This window comes from Stigmatopora argus, chromosome 5 (genome assembly GCF_051989625.1).
Source record: "Stigmatopora argus isolate UIUO_Sarg chromosome 5, RoL_Sarg_1.0, whole genome shotgun sequence".
NCBI classification, from domain to species: Eukaryota; Metazoa; Chordata; class Actinopteri; order Syngnathiformes; family Syngnathidae; genus Stigmatopora; species Stigmatopora argus.
Window position 1 is genome coordinate 10,079,596 of NC_135391.1, and position 20,749 is coordinate 10,100,344.

At 36.6% G+C, this 20,749-nt stretch overlaps 4 protein-coding genes across 4 annotated transcripts; all 4 read left to right on the forward strand.

Moving 5' to 3' along the window:
• Positions 1-1,401: 1,401 nt before the first annotated feature.
• Positions 1,402-14,572, forward strand: LOC144074356 (uncharacterized). Its single transcript, XM_077600751.1, has 12 exons — positions 1,402-1,829; positions 1,909-1,978; positions 2,486-2,633; positions 3,065-3,167; positions 3,245-3,510; positions 3,594-3,675; positions 5,911-6,297; positions 7,511-7,571; positions 7,739-7,889; positions 8,549-8,645; positions 8,728-8,984; positions 13,930-14,572. Exons 1-12 carry the CDS (start codon positions 1,574-1,576, stop codon positions 14,179-14,181), a joined length of 2,130 nt encoding a protein of 709 aa, XP_077456877.1. The 5' UTR covers positions 1,402-1,573; the 3' UTR covers positions 14,182-14,572.
• LOC144074816 (arrestin domain-containing protein 3-like) lies at positions 10,308-12,972 on the forward strand. The gene is made up of 4 exons (XM_077601427.1): positions 10,308-10,612; positions 11,811-11,871; positions 12,036-12,189; positions 12,806-12,972. The coding sequence occupies exons 1-4, from the start codon at positions 10,348-10,350 to the stop codon at positions 12,830-12,832; spliced, it is 507 nt and encodes a 168-aa protein (XP_077457553.1). The 5' UTR covers positions 10,308-10,347; the 3' UTR covers positions 12,833-12,972.
• Positions 14,573-14,723: 151 nt separating the features above from the next.
• LOC144074759 (arrestin domain-containing protein 3-like) lies at positions 14,724-16,824 on the forward strand. The gene is made up of 6 exons (XM_077601346.1): positions 14,724-15,020; positions 15,142-15,202; positions 15,283-15,430; positions 15,516-15,612; positions 15,923-16,179; positions 16,610-16,824. The coding sequence occupies exons 1-6, from the start codon at positions 14,777-14,779 to the stop codon at positions 16,820-16,822; spliced, it is 1,020 nt and encodes a 339-aa protein (XP_077457472.1). The 5' UTR covers positions 14,724-14,776; the 3' UTR covers positions 16,823-16,824.
• Positions 16,825-17,051: 227 nt separating this feature from the next.
• LOC144074758 (arrestin domain-containing protein 3-like) lies at positions 17,052-20,469 on the forward strand. Its single transcript, XM_077601345.1, has 6 exons — positions 17,052-17,296; positions 17,391-17,451; positions 17,959-18,106; positions 18,216-18,312; positions 18,698-18,957; positions 19,109-20,469. The coding sequence occupies exons 1-6, from the start codon at positions 17,053-17,055 to the stop codon at positions 19,346-19,348; spliced, it is 1,050 nt and encodes a 349-aa protein (XP_077457471.1). The 5' UTR covers position 17,052; the 3' UTR covers positions 19,349-20,469.
• Positions 20,470-20,749: the final 280 nt, after the last annotated feature.

Here is a 20,749-nt window from a genome sequence, read left to right on the forward strand (position 1 = left end):
CAAATGGAATGTGTCATGACAAAAAAAAACGTGCAAAGTCTACATAGAAAAATCTAGTTTGGGATTCAAAGACAGGCAGACCCACTTACTATTACTTGTGGTTATTTCCTATTTATTTTTACTATAGTTAAAACTCCAAAAAGGCAACACCTGTACTAAAGCTCAATAGGCGCATATTAAACAGATGGAAATTTGGCAAACTTGGAATTTGTCTGTTGCAAATAGACTCAGATTTATGCAATGCTTTTGCATGACACTCATAACCCAAGCAGAGGTCTTCATTGATTAATAAATTAAAAAAAAACATACTGCCAAAATGCATCACATTTAGTATTTTCCCATTATTGTGAAATGAAAGGAAAATGTTATATGTCTTGTGTTGTCATATTTAATTAGTTGCAATAAGCATTTTATCTCTATGTTGTGCACCATAAACCCAAATGGTGCAATTAATTTGACTTCTCGTTGTAAAATCATGCAATAAGTGATGGTTGGAAATGTCGCAAAGCTTTTCTATCAGCACGCCGTAGAATACACAAACATAATAATGTGGTATACATTTCAATCGACAAGGTTAAGTTCATACTGCACTCCAGTAAATGCAAAGACAAACAAGATAATTAAAAAAAAGTATATAGTGCCATCTAGTGTGTTTACATGTACCGATTCAAGGAGAGGAGCCTGTCACATGTGAACTCCAGTTCATTTTTTCTTTTAATAAACAACTACTTTTAACCAGAATCCTGTAGTTATAACAAATTAAATTCGATTAAATAAATAAACAAAAATAAAAAATATCAAGCCTGTCAAAAGTGGTGTAGTATCTGAATAAATGTCCCAAAATGTATTTTTATTAAAATCAAAACTACATCTTTGTATCTCTAACGATGCCAGTAGCGTAATATCAGGTTGATTCTTTAATAATAGACAGCAGAAAGTTTAATAAACTTAAACAGAACATATTTCACATTCCATCACTCTGCAGGTAAGGTAAGGAGACTGTCATTTTTTAAATATTCATTCAATTTTTTTGCCATCCTCTTTTGTGACTTCTATTTTTTTTTCTTTCTGTCTTTTGATATTAAACTTTGGGTTAAATTTGGAAGAACTGCGTGTAAGTACTCAAGTATTATTTTAATGTGACCTGGAGTGTGGCAAAGCAGCGCCGTCCTGTGTTGAAACTTGTACATTGCAACCCAAAAATATACTGGTTTGAAAACTTGGCTCCACCTCTGTATTTTTTTTGTTTACTAGATCAGATTTGTTGTGAGAATGTGCCATGCTATAATCTTTAAATGGGGAAAATGTCGTGCGTGACACTGGTGAAAAAATATTGTGGTCAAGCTGATGAACTTCAACGTTGACAGCCCAGGCTAAGCCCCGCCCATTACATTCTGCGCCTGCGCAGTAGGCGCAACATATGGTGTGGGTGTGGTCGACAAATCAAGTTATTTTTTTGCGCTTTTCTTTCACAAAAAAAAATAACAACAACTTGATATTACCAATTGTTTTCAACAAGTGACACGCGTCAAAATCAGACCACTAACTTGTGATTTTTAAACGGGGATCAACGATGCTGGATAAAACCATCAAGGACTTTAACATTAATTTCAACGCTTTGAATGCAAACAACACTTTTTCCAGTGGAGACCTGCTGACCGGACAAATTTCCTTCGATCTCTCAAAGGCTACAAAGATTAGATCGATCAAAATGTGTCTGACAGGAAAAGTGGACGTCCACTGGACTTCCGGATCAAAGAAAAACAAAAGACATTACTACGCTAAGATTGACTTCTTCAATCTCAAAAGCATGATTTTGCACGAAGGAGGTATGTTCTCCTCCAGATCTGCACATAACAAGATTGTGCATTACTGTAAATTTCCATTGCCCACTTCTTTCCTTTGCAGCTGTTGGGGTCCCTGCCAATTTTCCCCCTGGCAGGCATGTGTATCCATTTACATGTCAGATCCCTCAAGGGTGTGTATCATTATTATGGTCATCGTTTGCATTGTACATACATGTGTGATCATACACAATTTCTAAGAAGGTGGATTTCAATTCATAATGATACACTCACCTGCAAACATAATCAATTTATCATAGAATGGGTAAATGCCCATTTAAAAAAAATCAAAGTAGTAAATCAAATACATAATTAAAAATAAAATCAGACATAGGCTTGTCATCATCATTGACTAGACAAAAGCCTAATTGTCATCATACCAAGCTGCATATGACGTAAATCAATATCTGTTCTAGATATGTGCCACGTGATAGAATGACAGATTTGCCCAATGCATATCTACACCATAAATCTCCTGCTCTAGTACTTTACATCCCAAGCAGTTAGATAAGTGTACCTAGTAAAGTGGCAGATGTGTAAACATACAAATAATGAGGATTTTCAGTGTCAGGGGTTCCAAGCAAAATATTTTCCTGCATGCAAATTATTTATGTAAATGTCACTTTTGTTTACCACTCCAGTGACTTCCCATCCAGCTTCCGTGGGCCTCATGGACAAATAGCCTACAACCTGACTGTAGGCATTGATAGGCCGTGGCGAATGTCAAAGGAATTTGTGACAGAGTTAAACTTGGTGCACCGCATTGATGGCAACCAGCCAGAGCTAATGGTAAGTGATAGGTGCAATCACCTATTGGCATTTTCTGTGATTTTGGGGGGAAACCTTATTGGACCAAACGGCATGTCTAAAAGATGACAATGTTGATTGATGATTTTCATGTCAATCAATTTGATCGGATCATTGCCTAACAAATGGTTCCATCCCCTGGCAACCCTTGTAAGGATAATGAATGAGAGTACCAATTACCATTCTACGGCCATTATAACACCAATCATTTTTCCTGTTACTGGTAGACTACTCATTATCACAATTGACAATTACTCATATTATTATGCCGTTAATTTCATTACCGCTCATTTAGCTGAATTTGCCATTTGCGGCGTTGTGCGCCGGACTTCCCAATCTTAATTTTTTTTTGTAAATTTAGCTGTGCATTTCTCACCAAAAAAGCCATTATCTGAGTTCTTGTTTTTCCCCAGTCTCCACTTTCTGGCTCCAACAGCATGAACGTTTGCTCCCTCAGTTGTGTCTCAGGCCTCATCACAATGAAAGGCAGCGTGGAAAAGAAAGGCTTCATGTGTGGTAATATTTAAAATCAGCCTCCATTATTTGCTCTAAAATTGCTATTAGGAGAATGATTTTTTTCTTACTTGCCCCAGGTGAAACCATAACGATCATTTGTGACTTCACCAATGGTTCGTCTCGTACGGTGATCCCCAAGGCCAAGCTGAAGCAGAAGCAGCTATATTTTACACGTGAGGGAGTCCAGAGGAGGTTAATTGTGAAAAACCTCGTTTCTGTAACCGGGCTCCCTCTTAGTGCTCACACCTCAGATTTCCAAAGTGACCTAATGCTCACCATCCCCGCTGAATCGTCACTCACCATTTCCAACTGCAGCCTCCTTCGAGTTGAGTATGAGATTGAGGTGAGAACTCCTAACAACTGAAAAACTCAATTTTCCTTTTTTTATACTGTCTTTTAATCATTCCTGTTTTTTCTTTTTTGTAGCTGACCTTATGTCCAAGGGCTTCCCCAAACCTGACCGTGCTGTTTCCCATAATCCTTTGTGACATCCATTCAATCCCACATGGTTTACACTAACCTCTGAAAGTATCTTCTAATGGGATACACTGTAACTATATTACAGTAATGGGCAAGCCTTTGACACCATTCATGACTAGCTAGTCAACCTCAGCACTTTCTACAGCTACAAGTGACTACAACGATTGGACTAGAAATTGGTGTGACACAATCCTATACCACTATGTTACAGTAGTAAATTCATATTGTTTCTAATGTTCGACACTATGTATCATTTTTTTGGAAAAGGAATGAATGAATATTATATATAGTTGGTTTATACCACTGCTTGACATATCTTTTTGGAATTGTTTACTTGAAAAAGTTTTTTTTTCTCTCCTATGCATTAGCATTTACATTAGTCAATCTTCAAAATCAGGTGACTCAGACTCAAGTGCAAAATGCAGTACTTTGATATCACTCTGTGATTGGTGGTGCCTTTTTACCTCATTGTGCTTCTCAAGAGGCTTGCCAAGATGCATTTCATTTTCCACTTGGTTAATAGTGCACCTTGTACAAATTTTGTGAATTTATTTGAAGAAACAACACTATGTTACTCCCTCAAGTGTATGTTCTTTTTGTAAGTTGAATGATTTGCCCAGTTAAAATGATACACGTGTGCCTTATTTAAGGGGTGCTATTATTCCATTTTTATTTAAATTGTTTTCTTTTTAAATAGGGGCGATATTACTGACCGATGGTTTAGCTATTTTTTCTACAAACAGTATTATTTCACTAAAAACTACATATTTGAATTCCAATATATTTGTAGAAGTTATACTCTATACTTCCGCTATTTTATTATACTTGAGCTGTTTTTTTTTCCAATATAAATTTTAAATAGCCTGCCTAAGATGCCTTCAACAGTACCATTTTATATCCTCAAATAACATAGAACAGTCAGATTTTTTTACTTTACAGTATTAAACACATTCTGTTATTGCCATGATGTGTGTTTCTGTTTCTTACACCCCCGTTTTATTTCACAAAAGTGCAGTAATATATGGTTCAGCCATAAGACCAGTGTATATAAATTTATGATCAGTTACTGTATGTTAAAATGGTATACACTGCCCAGCCAAAAATAAAAGCCACCAACTAAAAATAGGTCATACACTCTAATATTTTATTGGACTGGCTTTTCTTTTTTTTATGGCATACATTCTGCAATGTTACATTTATTTACATCGAGTGTTGCATTAATGTTGAACCGCTGTGACTTATATTTCTTTAAAAGGCTTTAATTTGGTAGAGACTATAAAGATTGGAATTTGGAAGAAGGTCTTTTAGTATACCCAATGTACTCTGTTCCTGTTTATGTTGTGGTGTTGGATGCACTAGCTAAGTAGAAACTATGGCGCTGGGGACTAAATAGAGGATAAGGAACGAGCATCATCAAGTCCAAACGTTGTAGGACATCGACTTTGTAGTATGAGAAAACAGTTTTTACATGAAAGGGGCTTTTGAGAAGTGAAAACATGTAGGGTATGCAAGTATTTGCTTGAAAACTGCAATTATAATAACATAACTGACATTTACAATTTACAGGTGATATAGTTGTCACTCATGATTTCCCATGTACCCATTCACCTTTCAAATCCCCCAGCTTTGAGGTATCTCAGTTTCAAAAATACATACCTGTCAACCTCTGCCGATAACTGCCCTTATAAATGATTATGATTCCCCTTACAAACCCCCCAAAAAACTTACAAACACTGTACGACTCGTACAATGCAAATTTGAAAGGTGTGCATTTGTGAACCACATTATTTATTTACTTCCCAGCTTCATAAACGCATCATTTGGGCAAGAGCGTGTTGATTTACAATATCCATTATAGTTGCAAAGTCCTCTTGAACTTGGATAAAGGCTGAGGATAACTGATTACATAAGATTTGCTATTATTGAGACCTTTTTTATCCTCTAAATCAGAGTGTAGCCACAAAACCCACAAACAATTGCTGAGCAATAATATGAACACCACACAAGGGTCAAAATAAAACGAAACTATGTATACACTCATTGAGATTTTGTTTCCCAACATAATGTGGGCAACATATGTTCAGTGTTTTTCCAATCCCCAACCTCAACATGGTTTGGTTTATGATTTAGATTCTAAATTAGGTTCTAATTTTTTAGAACATCAAAGTGGATTTAGAAAGTTCTATACATTTCAGCATTATTCATTGCGAAACTGGTGAAGGTGAGAAGGGCATTGTTGAAGAACATATAGAGTTGAGTTGAGCAAATATGGGTGGGGGCAAATATGCGCTCAACCCAGGCTGCAGACTCGCTTGCCCTTTCCGGAAAGTCTGCCCGGCAATAATAAACCCAACAACCAAAGGACTTTTTCCCTCTTTCTTTGTCTTCATCATGCCGAGCACAGTGAAGAGCCTGAAAGTAACTTACAGCGATGTCAGTGAAAAAGGGACGTTTACGAGTGGCGACGCCGTGAATGGACAAGTCATTTTAGAAGTGGCCAAAGAATGCAAAGTGGAATCGTTTTATGTGAAATTCAAGGGCAAAGCCGAGGTGTTGTGGACCGAGAGACACGGGCAAACTACTGTAACTTATCACTCAAAGAACAAGTACTTCAGCATAAAACATTACTTTATCCAAGGTGGAAGTACTGGTAAGTGTTTTTCGCATTTCTGGGTTCGATATCGTAATATAAACAAACGCCTTGCTGACGGAGCGGTTAACATACCTGTCAACCTCTGCCGATAACTGCCCTTATAAATGATTATGATTTCCCTTACAAACCCCCAAAAAACCTTACAAACACCGTACGGTACGGTGTTTGTAAGGTTTGTAAGCCTTGCTGCTTTGTATTTTTATTTTTTATTTTAGGGCAGAGGTAGAATTTATAATGATCGCCTAGTTTCGGGCTTTCTTATCAACAGAAAACATGTGTATTTATTTTCATTGCATTAAGTCACGTTCATATCTGCTACACTAATATATGTACCGGCAAAAGTGTTTTAAATGTATTAAGTGAAATACTGGTGAAATATACATATACATATATATATACATATATATATATATATATATATATATATATATATATATATATATATATACATATACATACATATATATACATATATACATATATATGCATGTATATATATATATATATATATATATATATATATATATATATATATATATATATATATATATATATATATATATGGGTTCGATATCGTAATATAAACAAACGCCTTGCTGACGGAGCGGTACAAGCCTTGCTGCTTTTTATTTTTTATTTTAGGGCAGAGGTAGAATTTATAATGATCGCCTAGTTTCGGGCTTTCTTATCAACAGAAAACATGTGTATTTATTTTCATTGCACTAAGTCGCGTTCATATCCGCTACACTAATATATGTACCGGCAAAAGTGTTTTAAATTTATTAAGTGAAATACTGGTGAAAAATGCAGTACTTTATATATATATATATATATATATATATATATATATATATATATATATATATATATATATATATATATATATATATATATATATATATATATATATACATATATATATACATATACATATACATATACATATACATATACATATACATATACATATACATATACATATACATATACATATACATATACATATACATATACATATACATATACATATACATATATATATATATATATATATATGCATATGCATATGTATATATATATATATATATATATATATATGCATATGCATATGTATATATATATATATATATATATGCATATGCATATGTATATGTATATGTATAAGCTATAAATATCTCCCAGCACTAACGATATGTATTCTGTTTTTCAGGAAAGGATTTACTTTTCCCAGGATATCATGAATTCCCCTTCAATTTTCAGTTCCCTTTGCAGTAAGTATTGTTGGAACTATTCTCATTATCAGTTAATAAATAAACGCCTCAATAAATTAAAACAGAACAACAATAAACAGTTCCATAAGCAACTGAATTTATTTTTGTTGGATAAATACTAGACTTTATTTATTTGAAAGTCACAGTATTCATATGGTCTCCTTTAGGGAAATGCCCTCTTCCTTCACTGGTTCAGTTGGAAAAGTTGTGTACCTGCTTGAGACCAAGCTGAGTAGATCCATGAGGCTGAGCACAAAAGATACTGCGAAGATTCCCTTTGTGACAAAATTGGTTCCTAACATGTCGGAGGACCTAATGGTATGTAAGTTCATTTACGTGAACAATCTGTTTCATGCAGGTTTTTACAAGCACAAATGAAACATGTTACTGACAGCGGGCTATATTTGCCTTCATTCTAAAGTAAGAAAAGATGTACGGCTGCAATCTTTCACATTCCATTTAATGTATTGAAGAATATGACATATTTTACTCCTTCATTTTATTGTAGCTGTTTCATTTTGATATAGTACCACAGTAGGAAATGTATGCACCATGATGATCTGCTGAGTGGTTAGCACATCCAATTCACATTTCATAGAGATAAAGTCTTCAATTTCCGGTGGGCTCCAAAGCATATTTTCCCCGTGCCTGCGTGGGTTTTCTCTGGGTACTGCGGTTTGTTCCCACATCCCCAAAACATGCATGCTAGGCTGGTTAATCACTCTAAAAGCGGTTCTTAGGTATGAGTGTGAGTGTGAATATTGTTTGTCTCCTCATGCCCAGCATTTGGCTGGTGTGCCCTGCCTACTATCTAAAGTTGCCTGGGATGGGCTCCAGCACCCCACGACCCTGACAAGGATAAGCCGTGTTGAAAATGACTGAATATATTTGCAGTTCTTTCTGCGCCTATGGACAGAGCTTGTTTGAACTTGCTTGAACTTGCTCCAAATAAATAATTCTGTTCATTTCTCCTTCAGATACCTCAGCACGATTCCAAGAATAAAAAAATGCATATGTTCAACTCAGGAACTATAGCTATGGATGTCAAAATAGAAAAATCGGGTTTCTTCCCAGGTGAGATTACTCAGTGACATTGACTAAACCAACCATAAACCTCTGCGAAATATCGTGAGCATGATGCTATTTTACTTTACAGGGGAGGGCTTGAAGATTTTAGCTTACATTCAGAACAACTCCTCTCGTCAAATCAAACCCAAGTTCTGCATCTACAGAAAGCACAGCTTCTTTGCCAGGGGAAAGCGAAGGCTTGATACTAAAGACCTCCTTAAAGAGGTGGGAGACTCTATCCCTCCATCAGCCGGCGTAACAGTCAACAGGGTCATCACAATTCCACCTGATATGGAACCTTCCATTCTCAACTGTGAAATTCTCAAAGTAGAGTACAGACTCAGGGTAAGCACTTTTTTTTCACTAAATCAAATCATCAAAAAGAACCTTAATAGTCTAATGGTTTGATTGCACCCTGAAAACATTCAAGTCAGGTTTACATTTCTCACCCCGGATTTATTTTCCACAGGTATATTTGGATATAAAGTATGCTTCAGACCCACAGATCAAATTTCCCATAACCATTCTTCCAGTCTATCAAGCATCTGCGGTACCAGTAAACAGGCCCACCACTTCTACTGGGTATGAATTTGGAGCATTCGGATACCAAAACCCAAATTCCTGGGGCACTTTTTCAACACCACAACCTTTTGAACCACCGCCTTCTTATGAAGATCATATAGTATACCCTTCTTTGATGGATTTTAGTAGTAAACAGTGATCAGTAATGACTTTCTTCAGTTTTCTGTAGTCTACATCACTGATTTAATGCTGGCCGACAACCAGTTCGAGGTGTTCCTGCCCAGGGAAAAGAATACACATACACACACTAGAATATAATTCTAATTGTTTTGATTGTAAAATGATTCATTTGGTAGCGTCTCTTCAGAACAGTGTCATAAAAGACAACATTAAAATTGCAGGTTTGGTTTCCAGCATCACTGTGACCCTCGTGAGGGACGAGCAATATGAATGAATACTGTCTACTAATCTAACCAATCTAATAAAGAATAAATCCATACTAATAATGCTAATCAAATGTCATTTGATTTTTTTTGTGAACAACATGCAAACTCCAAAGCATGAGGGCATTTTCTCCAGCCCAAACATTAGATCTATGAGGCACAAATTTTAACAATCATGCAGCCTCTTAAAATCAGGACGTTTTATATTTTATGCTCTGTAAATGTTGTGGGTTGCCTGATGGTATAGTGGTTCACATGCCTGATTACGGGGCGGGCAGGCCCGGACACGATTCCCGCTGGTGACGATATGATTGTGAGTGCGAATGGCCGTCTGTCTCTGTGTTCTGCGGCTGACTGGCGACCACTCTGTGGTGCAGTCTGCCTTCCGCCCGAAGGATAGGCTCCAGCAACCCTCACGAGGATGCACCATACAGAAGATGAATGAATAAATGTTGTACATACATACATATTAGATTTATAAAGTGTTTTTTAAAGTTAGTTATCATTTTTTTACGTTTTGAGAACATTTGCATAAAACCCCTTTATATCAAGTAAGAAAACTATTGCAGGCGGTCCTCAATGTGTGGATAAAAGGCTTCAAATTACCGAAGGAGTCAGTGAGAACAAATAGTGGGTGTGGGTTGATGAGCACTCTGCGTATAGACAACAGACTCGCCCAAATGCGGAAGGAGTGGCAGTTGTTTGGGAGATCCTCAGCCTGTCAACAGGCCTGTCATTTGAAAATGTTGCAGAGCACAGTGAAGAGCCTTAAAGTTACTTACAATGATGTCAGGGAAAATGGGACATTTACAAATGGTGACACCCTCAATGGACAAGTACATTTGGAAGTCACCAAAGATTGCAAAGTGGAATCACTTTTCGTCAAATTTAAGGCCAAAGCCGAAGTGTTATGGAGCGAGAGACATTACAAGCATACTTATACTTACTACGACAGGAAGAAGTACTTCAGCCTCAAACATGACTTCATCCAGAATGGAGACGCCACTGGTAAGTCTCATTATCATCTCATTTTCTGAACCGCTTTATCCTCACCAGGGTCGCGGGGGCTGCTGAATTACAACAACAACGAAATCTCATTTAATTCAAATAAAAATAAACATGCTTTTGCATTTCGCACTATGCCATCAGCATGCCAAGACATCATAAGACTGCTATGTTGGGTGCTTGTACTTTTAAAGTTTGCTATATTTTCAAAGTGGATTGCCACTACACACACAAACCTCAAAAAGCTAATTGATCCAGAGACTCGATTGAGATCTGCCTATTTTCCACTTGGGAACCCAGTGTGTATAGAAGTACATAACAGAACTATATATTTCAGATAGCAGGTAGGCAAAGGTGTGCATAGCTGAAAGTTGCGCAAGCAAGCGCGCAAAATAAATAAATAAATAAATAATGAGACTACTGCTGGGTAATATTCCTTTTCTGAAGCACGTATCCGTGCAAGGGTCGCAGGGAGTGCTGTAGCCTATCCCAGCTAACTACGGGCAACAGGCAGGGAACACCCTGAATCGCTCACACTCATACCCTGGGCCAATTTAGAGTGTTTAACTAGCCTGCCCTGCATGTTTTTGGGATGTGGGAAGAAAGCGGAGTACCTGGAGAAAACCCACACAGCCCTTGTGAGGATAAGCGGGTCAGAAAATTAATGAAAGAATGAATTTTGAGATATAATTTGTATAATTGTTCTCTCATTTCTAGATGATCAACTGATGAATCAGAATGGAAAAACATGTATGTTCCTAACACAATGTATATTTATTGAATGACTCGTATCCCAATATTTTGCTTCATAAAAAATGGATCACCTACTTAGTCCAATATGTATGTGTCAATGATTCCCCAAGGAAGAAGCGCCAATAAATAAGCTGTTTGGCAAAAAAAAAAAAAAATGTTTTTATGGAACACCACCCCCACGGTTGCCATGCAGCCTAACACACATGAGACCTGTGTGGGTGCGGTGGAACTCCCAGATCAGCTAACATGTCCGAACAACAGGAATTCTTTCCTCCGCAGTGTAGTTCTCCCAGTTTCCCAGGTACTGGAGGCTGCGGCGACGGACATCCAGAAGACATAAATGATTTAAGGAAAATGTGACGATTTATGTAACATAACATTCATATAACAATAGTTTTCCGGATAAACATTGGCCTGCACTAATGCTAGTGTGTATTTTGTTTTTCAGACAGTGATTTACTTGTTCCAGGATCTCATGTCTTTCCCTTTACCTTTCAAGTCCCTTTGCAGTAAGCAATCCTGCAGCATTGATTGATGCATTATTCATTCGGAGTGTTAAATATGCCATAACAAACAATAGTAAAACTCCCATAGAGAATAACATTGTGTTATGTTATTAGTGTTTAATTCTACATTTGCTTCAAAGTCCGGGTGTTCTTATGGTTTCCGTTAGAGAAAGTCCCTCCTCCTTCACTGGTTCGGTTGGTGAAGTTGTGTACCTGATCGAGACCAAGCTGAATAGATCCATGAGGTTCAGGACAAAAGAGACCATCAAGATTCCTTTTGTGGCAAAAGTTGCTCCCAACACGCTGGCACAACTCATGATGGTAAGCTTAGTAGTTACATTATGAATCTGCTACAATGCCAATGATTAGAAGCAAAAAATAGTCAGATTTACAAACAAAGGACGATATACCCCTTTGTATTTAAGTCAGAAAAGGTATGAGTCTGCACATCAAACTATTTTCTACTTTACACTCCAATTCATCTTTAAGAATTAAAACTGTCTTTTGTGCCTTTTTGGTTTATTTGACAAAGAAAAGGACTTGAGCTTGTGGCTCACAGAAAGTATCCCCTGAGATCACATTGGACCTTTAATAAATTATTTTTACCTCTATTATACTATTTCTATAAATATTTAACTAAATGGTGTTTCTTCTATCCTACAATTAATGGTTCTATTGAAGTAATTCGGGTAGTTTTTCAGGAAAAAATGTTCAAGCTTTCTTTTGTTTCCTCACTATAGATGTAGTACTATATTTGCAGTTTTCTCAATGCATATGGACAGATCTTGTGTCATTGTGTTGCAAATTAATATTATTTTCTCCATGGGATGTGTTGCTCAGACACCTCAACATGATTCTAAAGATAAAAAAATGCACGTGTTTAGCTCAGGAACCGTGGCCATGGATTTCAAGATTGAAAAGTCTGGTGTCTTCCAAGGTGAGACTACGCATCATGTTGACTTAAAGTCTAGAGACGAGGGAATACTGAGACCATGCTACTCTGTGTTAAAGGAGAAGACTTGCAGATTTCAGGCTGCATTCAGAACAACTCCTCTCGTGAAATCAAGCCCAAGTACTGCATCTACAGTAAGCACAGCTTCCTTGCCATGGGTAAGAGAAAGCTTGATACTAAAGACCTCCTTAAAGAGGTGGGAGAGCCTATCCCTCCATCTGCCAGTGTAACAGTCAAAAAGAACATCACAATTCCCCCTGATCTGAAACCCTCCATCCTCAACTGTGAAATACTCAAATTAGAGTACAGACTCAGGGTAAGCACTTTTTTTTCACTAAATCAAATAATTATTGTTGTTATTTGCATGAATACCGTACGTTATTTCCCCCCCACACAAGACATTCATTTCGATCAACAGCAGAGGAGGCTATGGTTCAACAAGTTTGAGGAATGATTACATCATGATCAAAGGGTGCTTAAAATGTATTCTTATATACCAAAAACGCCTTTACTTCTTTAAATTCTTTAAAGGGCCTTGAATTTTTGTACAGTTCAGGATACAATACAGTCTACAGTGGGCAAATGCAGGTTATAGATGAGAGAAATAACATTTTATTCATAGATACACTTAAAAAAGAGGCAGAATTTGGGGGAAAAGACAGGAATCCACCTTATATCATTTTTCAACCATTTGTTTAATGGTCCAATAAATAGCAACTATCCAACCAAAAGCTATTTCTCCGTAATAACAGAGATCAAGGGTTTCTGTAGTTTTTGACTAGGTTTTGTCATGCAACACTGTAGCAGGTATTTTGGCCCACGGGGCATGAGAAAACTGGTTTGAGGGGTGGGCACAACTTGATCTAGTAGCTCCATTCACATACTCTATGTTCAGTAGGATTCAGCTCAAGGCATCGAATGCATATTCAAACAAATTGTTTTATTAGCTCTTGGCTGTCTTTATAAATGCTATGGCTCATTATCATGTTGCAAGATCCATGACACCAATCATTTTACACTGTTTTTCCTTGATCATCCCAAGAATCCAATGTACTCTGCACAGATTCAAGTCAAGTTTACATTTTTTACAATAGTTTCATTTTCCACAGGTATATTTGGACGTCAAATATTCTTCAGACCCAGAGATCAAATTTCCCATAACCATTCTTCCAGCCTTTCAAGCATCTGCTGCCCTGGCAGCAAACATGCCTCTCACTTCTACTGGATTTGAATTTACATCACATGGATACCAAAACCCACCGCCCGTTGATGCTTTTTCACCACAACAACCTTTCGATCCCCCACCTCCTTATGAAGGTCATGGAATGTACCCTTCTTTGATGGATTCCGTAAGTAAATAGTGATTGGTAACGACCTTCTCCGGATTTGTTTACACTAGAGCTACTTATTAAATGTTAACTTGTTACTGTACATTTTAATAATGTGACCCTGGATATGTTTGACGTGAGTCAATTCCAGATGCTTTATTTATGAACAATGCATACACAAGCAGAAGTGATTTGTAAAAAGGGATTTGCGATTGAAATGCAGTTTCTGTCGCGGTTGTTTTTTCATCATCAAGTTAGCAATGTACCCTTTTTTAAATTCATATTTCTTGTAAATTTCTTTCTGCTCTGTCTTTTTTCAGTAATTTGTACACAACATATTTTTTGTCCACTGACTAATTTGTATAAATGTTTCTGTACCACTTACCACTTCAAAATAAAATCTAACTTCACATTATTAATACCATTTTTACATTGCGTAACTGTTTTTTTGTGTTTCCGTCTCTAAGCCAATGCTGCAGGGTGACGATTTTAAGAATGTGAAAAAACCTGTCTCAATGCAGCATATAACCGACGTCACTTGATGAAATGATTAAAAACAGCATATAAGTAGGGTCCACAGCATAAAAATCCACAGCATCTTTGTAAATTTACCACCTAGTTTACAAAAATGACCATCACTGATTTAGAAATTGAATATGATGCAATCAACCAACAAAATGTCTTCACGAATGGCGATACTGTCAAAGGAAGAATCATTGTGTCGGTTTTAAAAGAAACTAAAATCAAATCACTGAATCTGATAGCCAAAGGAAAAGGAGAGGCCCATTCGACAGATGAAGACAGCAGTTTCAGTGTTTACGAGACATTTTACACCATTGAACATCAAATCTTGGATGAAGCAAGACAAGACGGTAAGGAATAATTTGAATTCTTACACCCTGCACACGTTTCCCAGAGTCTTCCATACTTTATATTGTGAAATATAAGTCTCCATCAATACAATGCAATAATATGAATGGGAAACTTTTGCAGGCACCCATGTTATTGCTCGTGGAAGACATGCATTTCCATTTTCTTTCAAGATTCCTGACAGGTACTTAGTTAATCATGATTTTTACCCCCACTTCATGACTTAACTTTGTCAGGTAATTTGTGTTCTTTGTGCATCTACAGAGAAATACCATCGTCATTCAAATGCAGTTTGTGTAAAATTGTTCATAAGATAAAGGTAGAGCTTAAACAATCAATGAAGCTGATCAAAAAAGCGGAAACCTACTACAAATTTGTTTCCAAACCACCTACGGATATTTCGAGACTCATGGTAAGAAATGTGTTTAGAGTATAGGTTTGTTGAAGGTTAACTATTCGTAAAAAAAAAAAAAACATTGACTGGAATTGTTTTTCAGGTGCCTCGACATGGCTGTAAAAAGACAAATGTCAAATTCTTTGGCACTGGAACAGTTACAATGGACGTTTACGTTGACAGAATAGGATACAAGCAAGGTAATCCTGTCCAGTGCGTATGATATGCAAACTCATTCTGACGTGCAGAACTACCACTATGGACTAGATTGGATCTCCTCACACGATTGCTGTATTGGCCCTATCCTTTATTAGAAAAATACACATGCCTCACCCTTCAAATTAGAATAGCTGCTTTAATTAAATTTATATAGTCAGATGTATGAAGTCAAGTTATTAATCAGGTAATCCTTTTATCTTCCTCTATGTAAAGTCTGTGTTAATTCTAAGATAGACAGATACTACCACATCTAAATGTAACCTGATAAACATTTAATTTTTGTTGTCCTAGGTGAAACGCTCCAAGTCCGAACTGAAATTATGAACTATTCTACTCGACCAGTGACACCTATAATAAAGTTCTACTTGAAGGAGAATTCCTTTGGAAATGGTCTACAAAGTATAGTCGTAAAAAAAATACTTCAGCTGGAGGCCAAAGATGTTGCGTCCAATAGCAAAGAGTTGGTTATGAAGTCCATCCCCATTCCTAGGCGACTACCACCGTCTATTTTGAACTGTTCCATCTTCAGGTTGGAGTATGAGTTGAAGGTGAATAACACGTTTATTGACACTCTTTGTATCTGCCCTCGATACACAGGGATTCAATTCTATTTGCTAACGGCTTATGAAATTCCTCTGATGTTCATTCACTCCTTCATCCATGCTATACGTATATATTAGAACATCAGCAAGCTAGCATAGAAATTCCTGTCATTGTAGAAAATAACTCTTTAGTTAGTGCAACAACATGCGACCAGCAGCTCTGTTTGATGCAAAAAAAAATTATATATCAGAGAAGACTTGAGCAACATACACACATTTTTCTGTTTATAAAATCTTCATCTTCCAGAAAGCTGACACCTGCACAAATTTTGCTATGGCCATGACAACCATGTTCTTAAATTACAACAATAGATGAGCAACCTGTGGATGAATATAGTTGTTTCTGACTGAAAATAAACAAGCTCTATTTTGACAGGTTTATTTAGATGTCAAACATACAACAGATGAAGGAGTCATTATTCCAATTGTCATTCTTCCCGAAATACAACAGCCGCCAAGTCTTGCCACCTTTGAAGTGGGCACATCTGAGAACCCCAACCACCTAACCTGGAGCAACACACCTCAACAGCATGCAACATCTCAACATTTGGACTCTCCTCCTTCCTATGAAACCTTGTACCCCTCCTAGAGTGGTTTTGACATATTGTTTGCAAAAGATTAACATTGTCCACATGCCTAAAGAAAATGTGTGAAGGAAACGGTTAACTTTTCCTATGTCACTGCAAACCGACAAGAAAAACTGGCTTTCCTAACTTATCTCTCTGTCAACTCTGCCAAACAGTCTGTTTCTGCTTGGATTCACCAGAGGCTCTCATAATTAATATTATTTTTAAGAGTATTGTATTTTATATCTTGAAGATGACCATCAATTTTTTCTCACTTGAATATGACTCCATTAATAGCCAAAACATCTTCACAAACGGAGATGTTATCAATGGAAGAATCATCCTAGAGGTCTCAAAAGAAACTTCAATCCAATCGCTAACCTTCATCGGAAAAGGCAGTGCAAAGGTTCGCTGGCATGAACAATATGGGAGACATTCGCGTTACTACTGGTCCGATGAGAAATACTATGAGATCGAGCAAAATGTCTTAAAACCTGGTAATACATTTATTTATCCATTGATGGAAAGAAAGTCTGAAATAACCGTGTATAATTATGAGGCAAAACTTACATAAATGTTTTACTCTTCCAGGTTCTGATACTATCAACAAGGGAAAACATGTGTTCCCCTTTTCCTTCAAGGTGCCCGATAGGTATAAATGTTGGGAATATTGCGTTGTAAATGTGCAATTTTAATGTGCCCTGTTAAAAGTTTAGTAGTGGTGCAACATTATCTTTTGAATATTCTTCTTAATTTTTGAGTAAATGCACTAAACTGTTAGTCATATGCACTTTTTTAAAAAAAATAGTGAGCATCTACCAACATTTCATCCAAAATATTTTTGGAATAGAATAGTAGTACAGATCATTTTTCTTTTTGATTTTTTTTTTGTCTGTGCTATTTCTTTACTTGAGATGATATTGTTTCTTGCAGGGCTCCGAAGAAACAAGGGATTGGCTTTTTACCAGTTTGAAAAAGTTTAAGAATCCCTTTTTTGATGTGAGGGTCACTGATGTCCAGATTTTTAATTTATTTTTTAATTTAAAAAAAAAATCCCATGTTGCATTGGATTGTAACACTTACTCTACTTATATCATATCGAGTCGTATCCCGTCTTTCCTTTCGAGCCCTTTAAGTTAACGACGTTTGTTCTTTTCAGTAAAATGCCATCGACTTTCAAATCATCGATTGGTAGAATTACTCATAAACTTAAAGCGGAGCTCAAACAATCGATGAAGCTGACAAAAACAACAAAAGCTCACTTTACATTTGTCTCCAAAGCAGATATGGATGTACATGGACTTATGGTAAGACATTTGGGACCATAACATATAATTATTTGACAATTGGTTGGGGAAAAAAATGAATTTAATTTTCAGTATTTCACATTATTTCAAATGATGATCTTTCTTCCAGGAACCTCAGCATGATTCCACCAATAAAAAACTGAAGGTTTTTGGGTCTGGGAGTATTGCAATGGAGGTTTACACCAAAAAAATGGGATACCAACCAGGTAATCAGATTTACATACACTGCTGTTCACCTAGTGACAACCATTTGGTATTCTTTATGTATTTTAACAGCAACACAGGTGAAATTAGTCCACACTGTTTTACCCTAAATTTAAATATATTTTCTCTACTCATTGTGAATCACATAATTATGAGGGCACGCCTTGCATTTTTGCATTTTTGCATGTGTATTTTGATCTGATCTTATTTTAATGAATAAATACATAAACTATCTGGCTTTGTGCAACATTTCTCACTAACACTTGCAATCACTTGAATGGAATTCCACTGGTCTGACTTTTTTATTCATTCAACAATTTTAATGTTCTCAATTATGATTTTCCCCACTGATGAAACTGGCTACACACGCATTGTGTTCCTTTGCAGGTGAAGCTCTCCACATCAAAATGAAAATTCTTAACCAATCATCCCGTGACTTGAAACCCAAATTTGTATTGTACGAAAAGCAGAGTTTCTTTGCTCAAGGTAATAGGAGACTTTGCACAAATGATATTGTTAAGGATAAACTTGAATCTCTTGATGCCGATGGCAAAGAGATAACAGTGGAGAGAGTGCTCACAATCCCCAGGAATCTACCTCCCTCCATTCTGAGCTCCACCATCATCAAGCTGGAATACAGACTGAAGGTAAGTTGATGATTCTATTACACCTTACACTTTACCTTACCTTTATTCCATTTGTCATAGGACTAGAAATAAAATATAGTGGCTCAGACAAAAAGAGAAAAGAAAAGCTTCAAGTTTATTTTAGAAACTAATAAAGGAATGCTTTTCACAGGTCTCTCTTGATGTCAAATATGCAGTAGACCCAGAAGTCAAACTTCCAATAGTTGTCCTTCCTGATGTTGAGATTCTTCAGGAAAAAGGACATCCAGGTCCTGCAGCTTTTGGATTAGAAGAATTTGAAAATTCAAATCAACAGAGCTGGAGCAAAGCACCCCAACCTTGGGATCTCCCTCCACCATATGAAGCCCCTTCTGGCAATCCTGTCCCTAGTTATTCTAAGTATGAAAGTTGAGGATAAATCACATACACACACACACACACACACACACACACACACACACACACACACACACACACACACACACACACACACACACACACACACACACGCGCGCGCGACGGATTCACTGTGAGTTGTGAAAATGTTATAATTCATAACAGACATCTGGATCTTTATTACAAAGTTTAGGTACCAGTTTAAAGTTATGCAAATTATGGGCTCACTTCATTTTCCATGTACAGTAATACTTCGCCACCTTGTGGCTCGACTATCGAGGATTCGCCAAGTTGTGGCTTGGAGCCGCCAACTCTATAAGAAAATATTATAGTGTATAAACAATAATGTAAACATGGAATCTAGTAAAAAAGGTATGTCACAATCGGAGTTTATTTCACTGGACATTCAGGTGGTAAATAATAGTACAGAGAGTGTCTTAAAAGTCCAAATAATCTTATATAGACACTATAAAAATATCAACAGGATAAACGAGGAATTACTGTTCTCATGTCATTTTTGTTGAATTTATTTATGCCTAGCATGGCATTGCAGTGGGAATGTCATTCAAATATGTAATATAATAGTTTACCTGTTTTCACTTTGTAAAATAGCTCCTTTGTGTAACCAGCTGATCTCAGTGTCACCATAGTTTTTTTTATATACAAATGGGGCATGTTATAGTTTTCAGGTCCTTTGACAATAAAAGTTAGTGATTTAATTTAGTTTAAGCTTTTAAAAAAATCTCCAATGTGACATTTCTTATGATTGTATGTTCATTTGTGAAGTAATCTTGTCCATCGATGTGTCATATTCAATGGAAAATTGTGTGATGGTCGTTTTTCCAAAAGAGATAAGAAAAATAATACTCCTAAAAAGCCAAGGTGGTTGTTAGAGTGCAGGCGAATCAAAGCAGTGTTGTGTCTGTCTGTGTGTGATCCTTGTGTGTCCAATGAATATAAACTTGTCATTATTGGCGTGCCTTTAACATCCCTGTTTTTGTCATGTATTTGAAATGGAATGGAATTGCTCATGATGCAAAACCAAACAGACAGGTCATGTCAGTATAATTAAGTCAAGTTATTTAATCCTGATTTTATCATAAACAAACATGGCCCTTCACTGAGGCTGCATTGACACCTGTGGTCTATTTGTTTTAATCTGATATTCTGTTTGGAACATTGTGTTGCGCTGTGCAACTTTTACAGAGATCATATTAGGCTGGATTGGGATGGGTACTTGAAATATTTCAAATCATGAACATAAGAGATGCAGTCATTTTACTATAAATAAAGACATAAAAAAATCAATCAAATCAAAAACAACATAACATTTCCTCAAAATTCAACTGGGGGTAGGTTACAATCTATCTGGTTAATTTCCACTAGACTCAATCAGGCGTCACTAGGATTTCGTCAT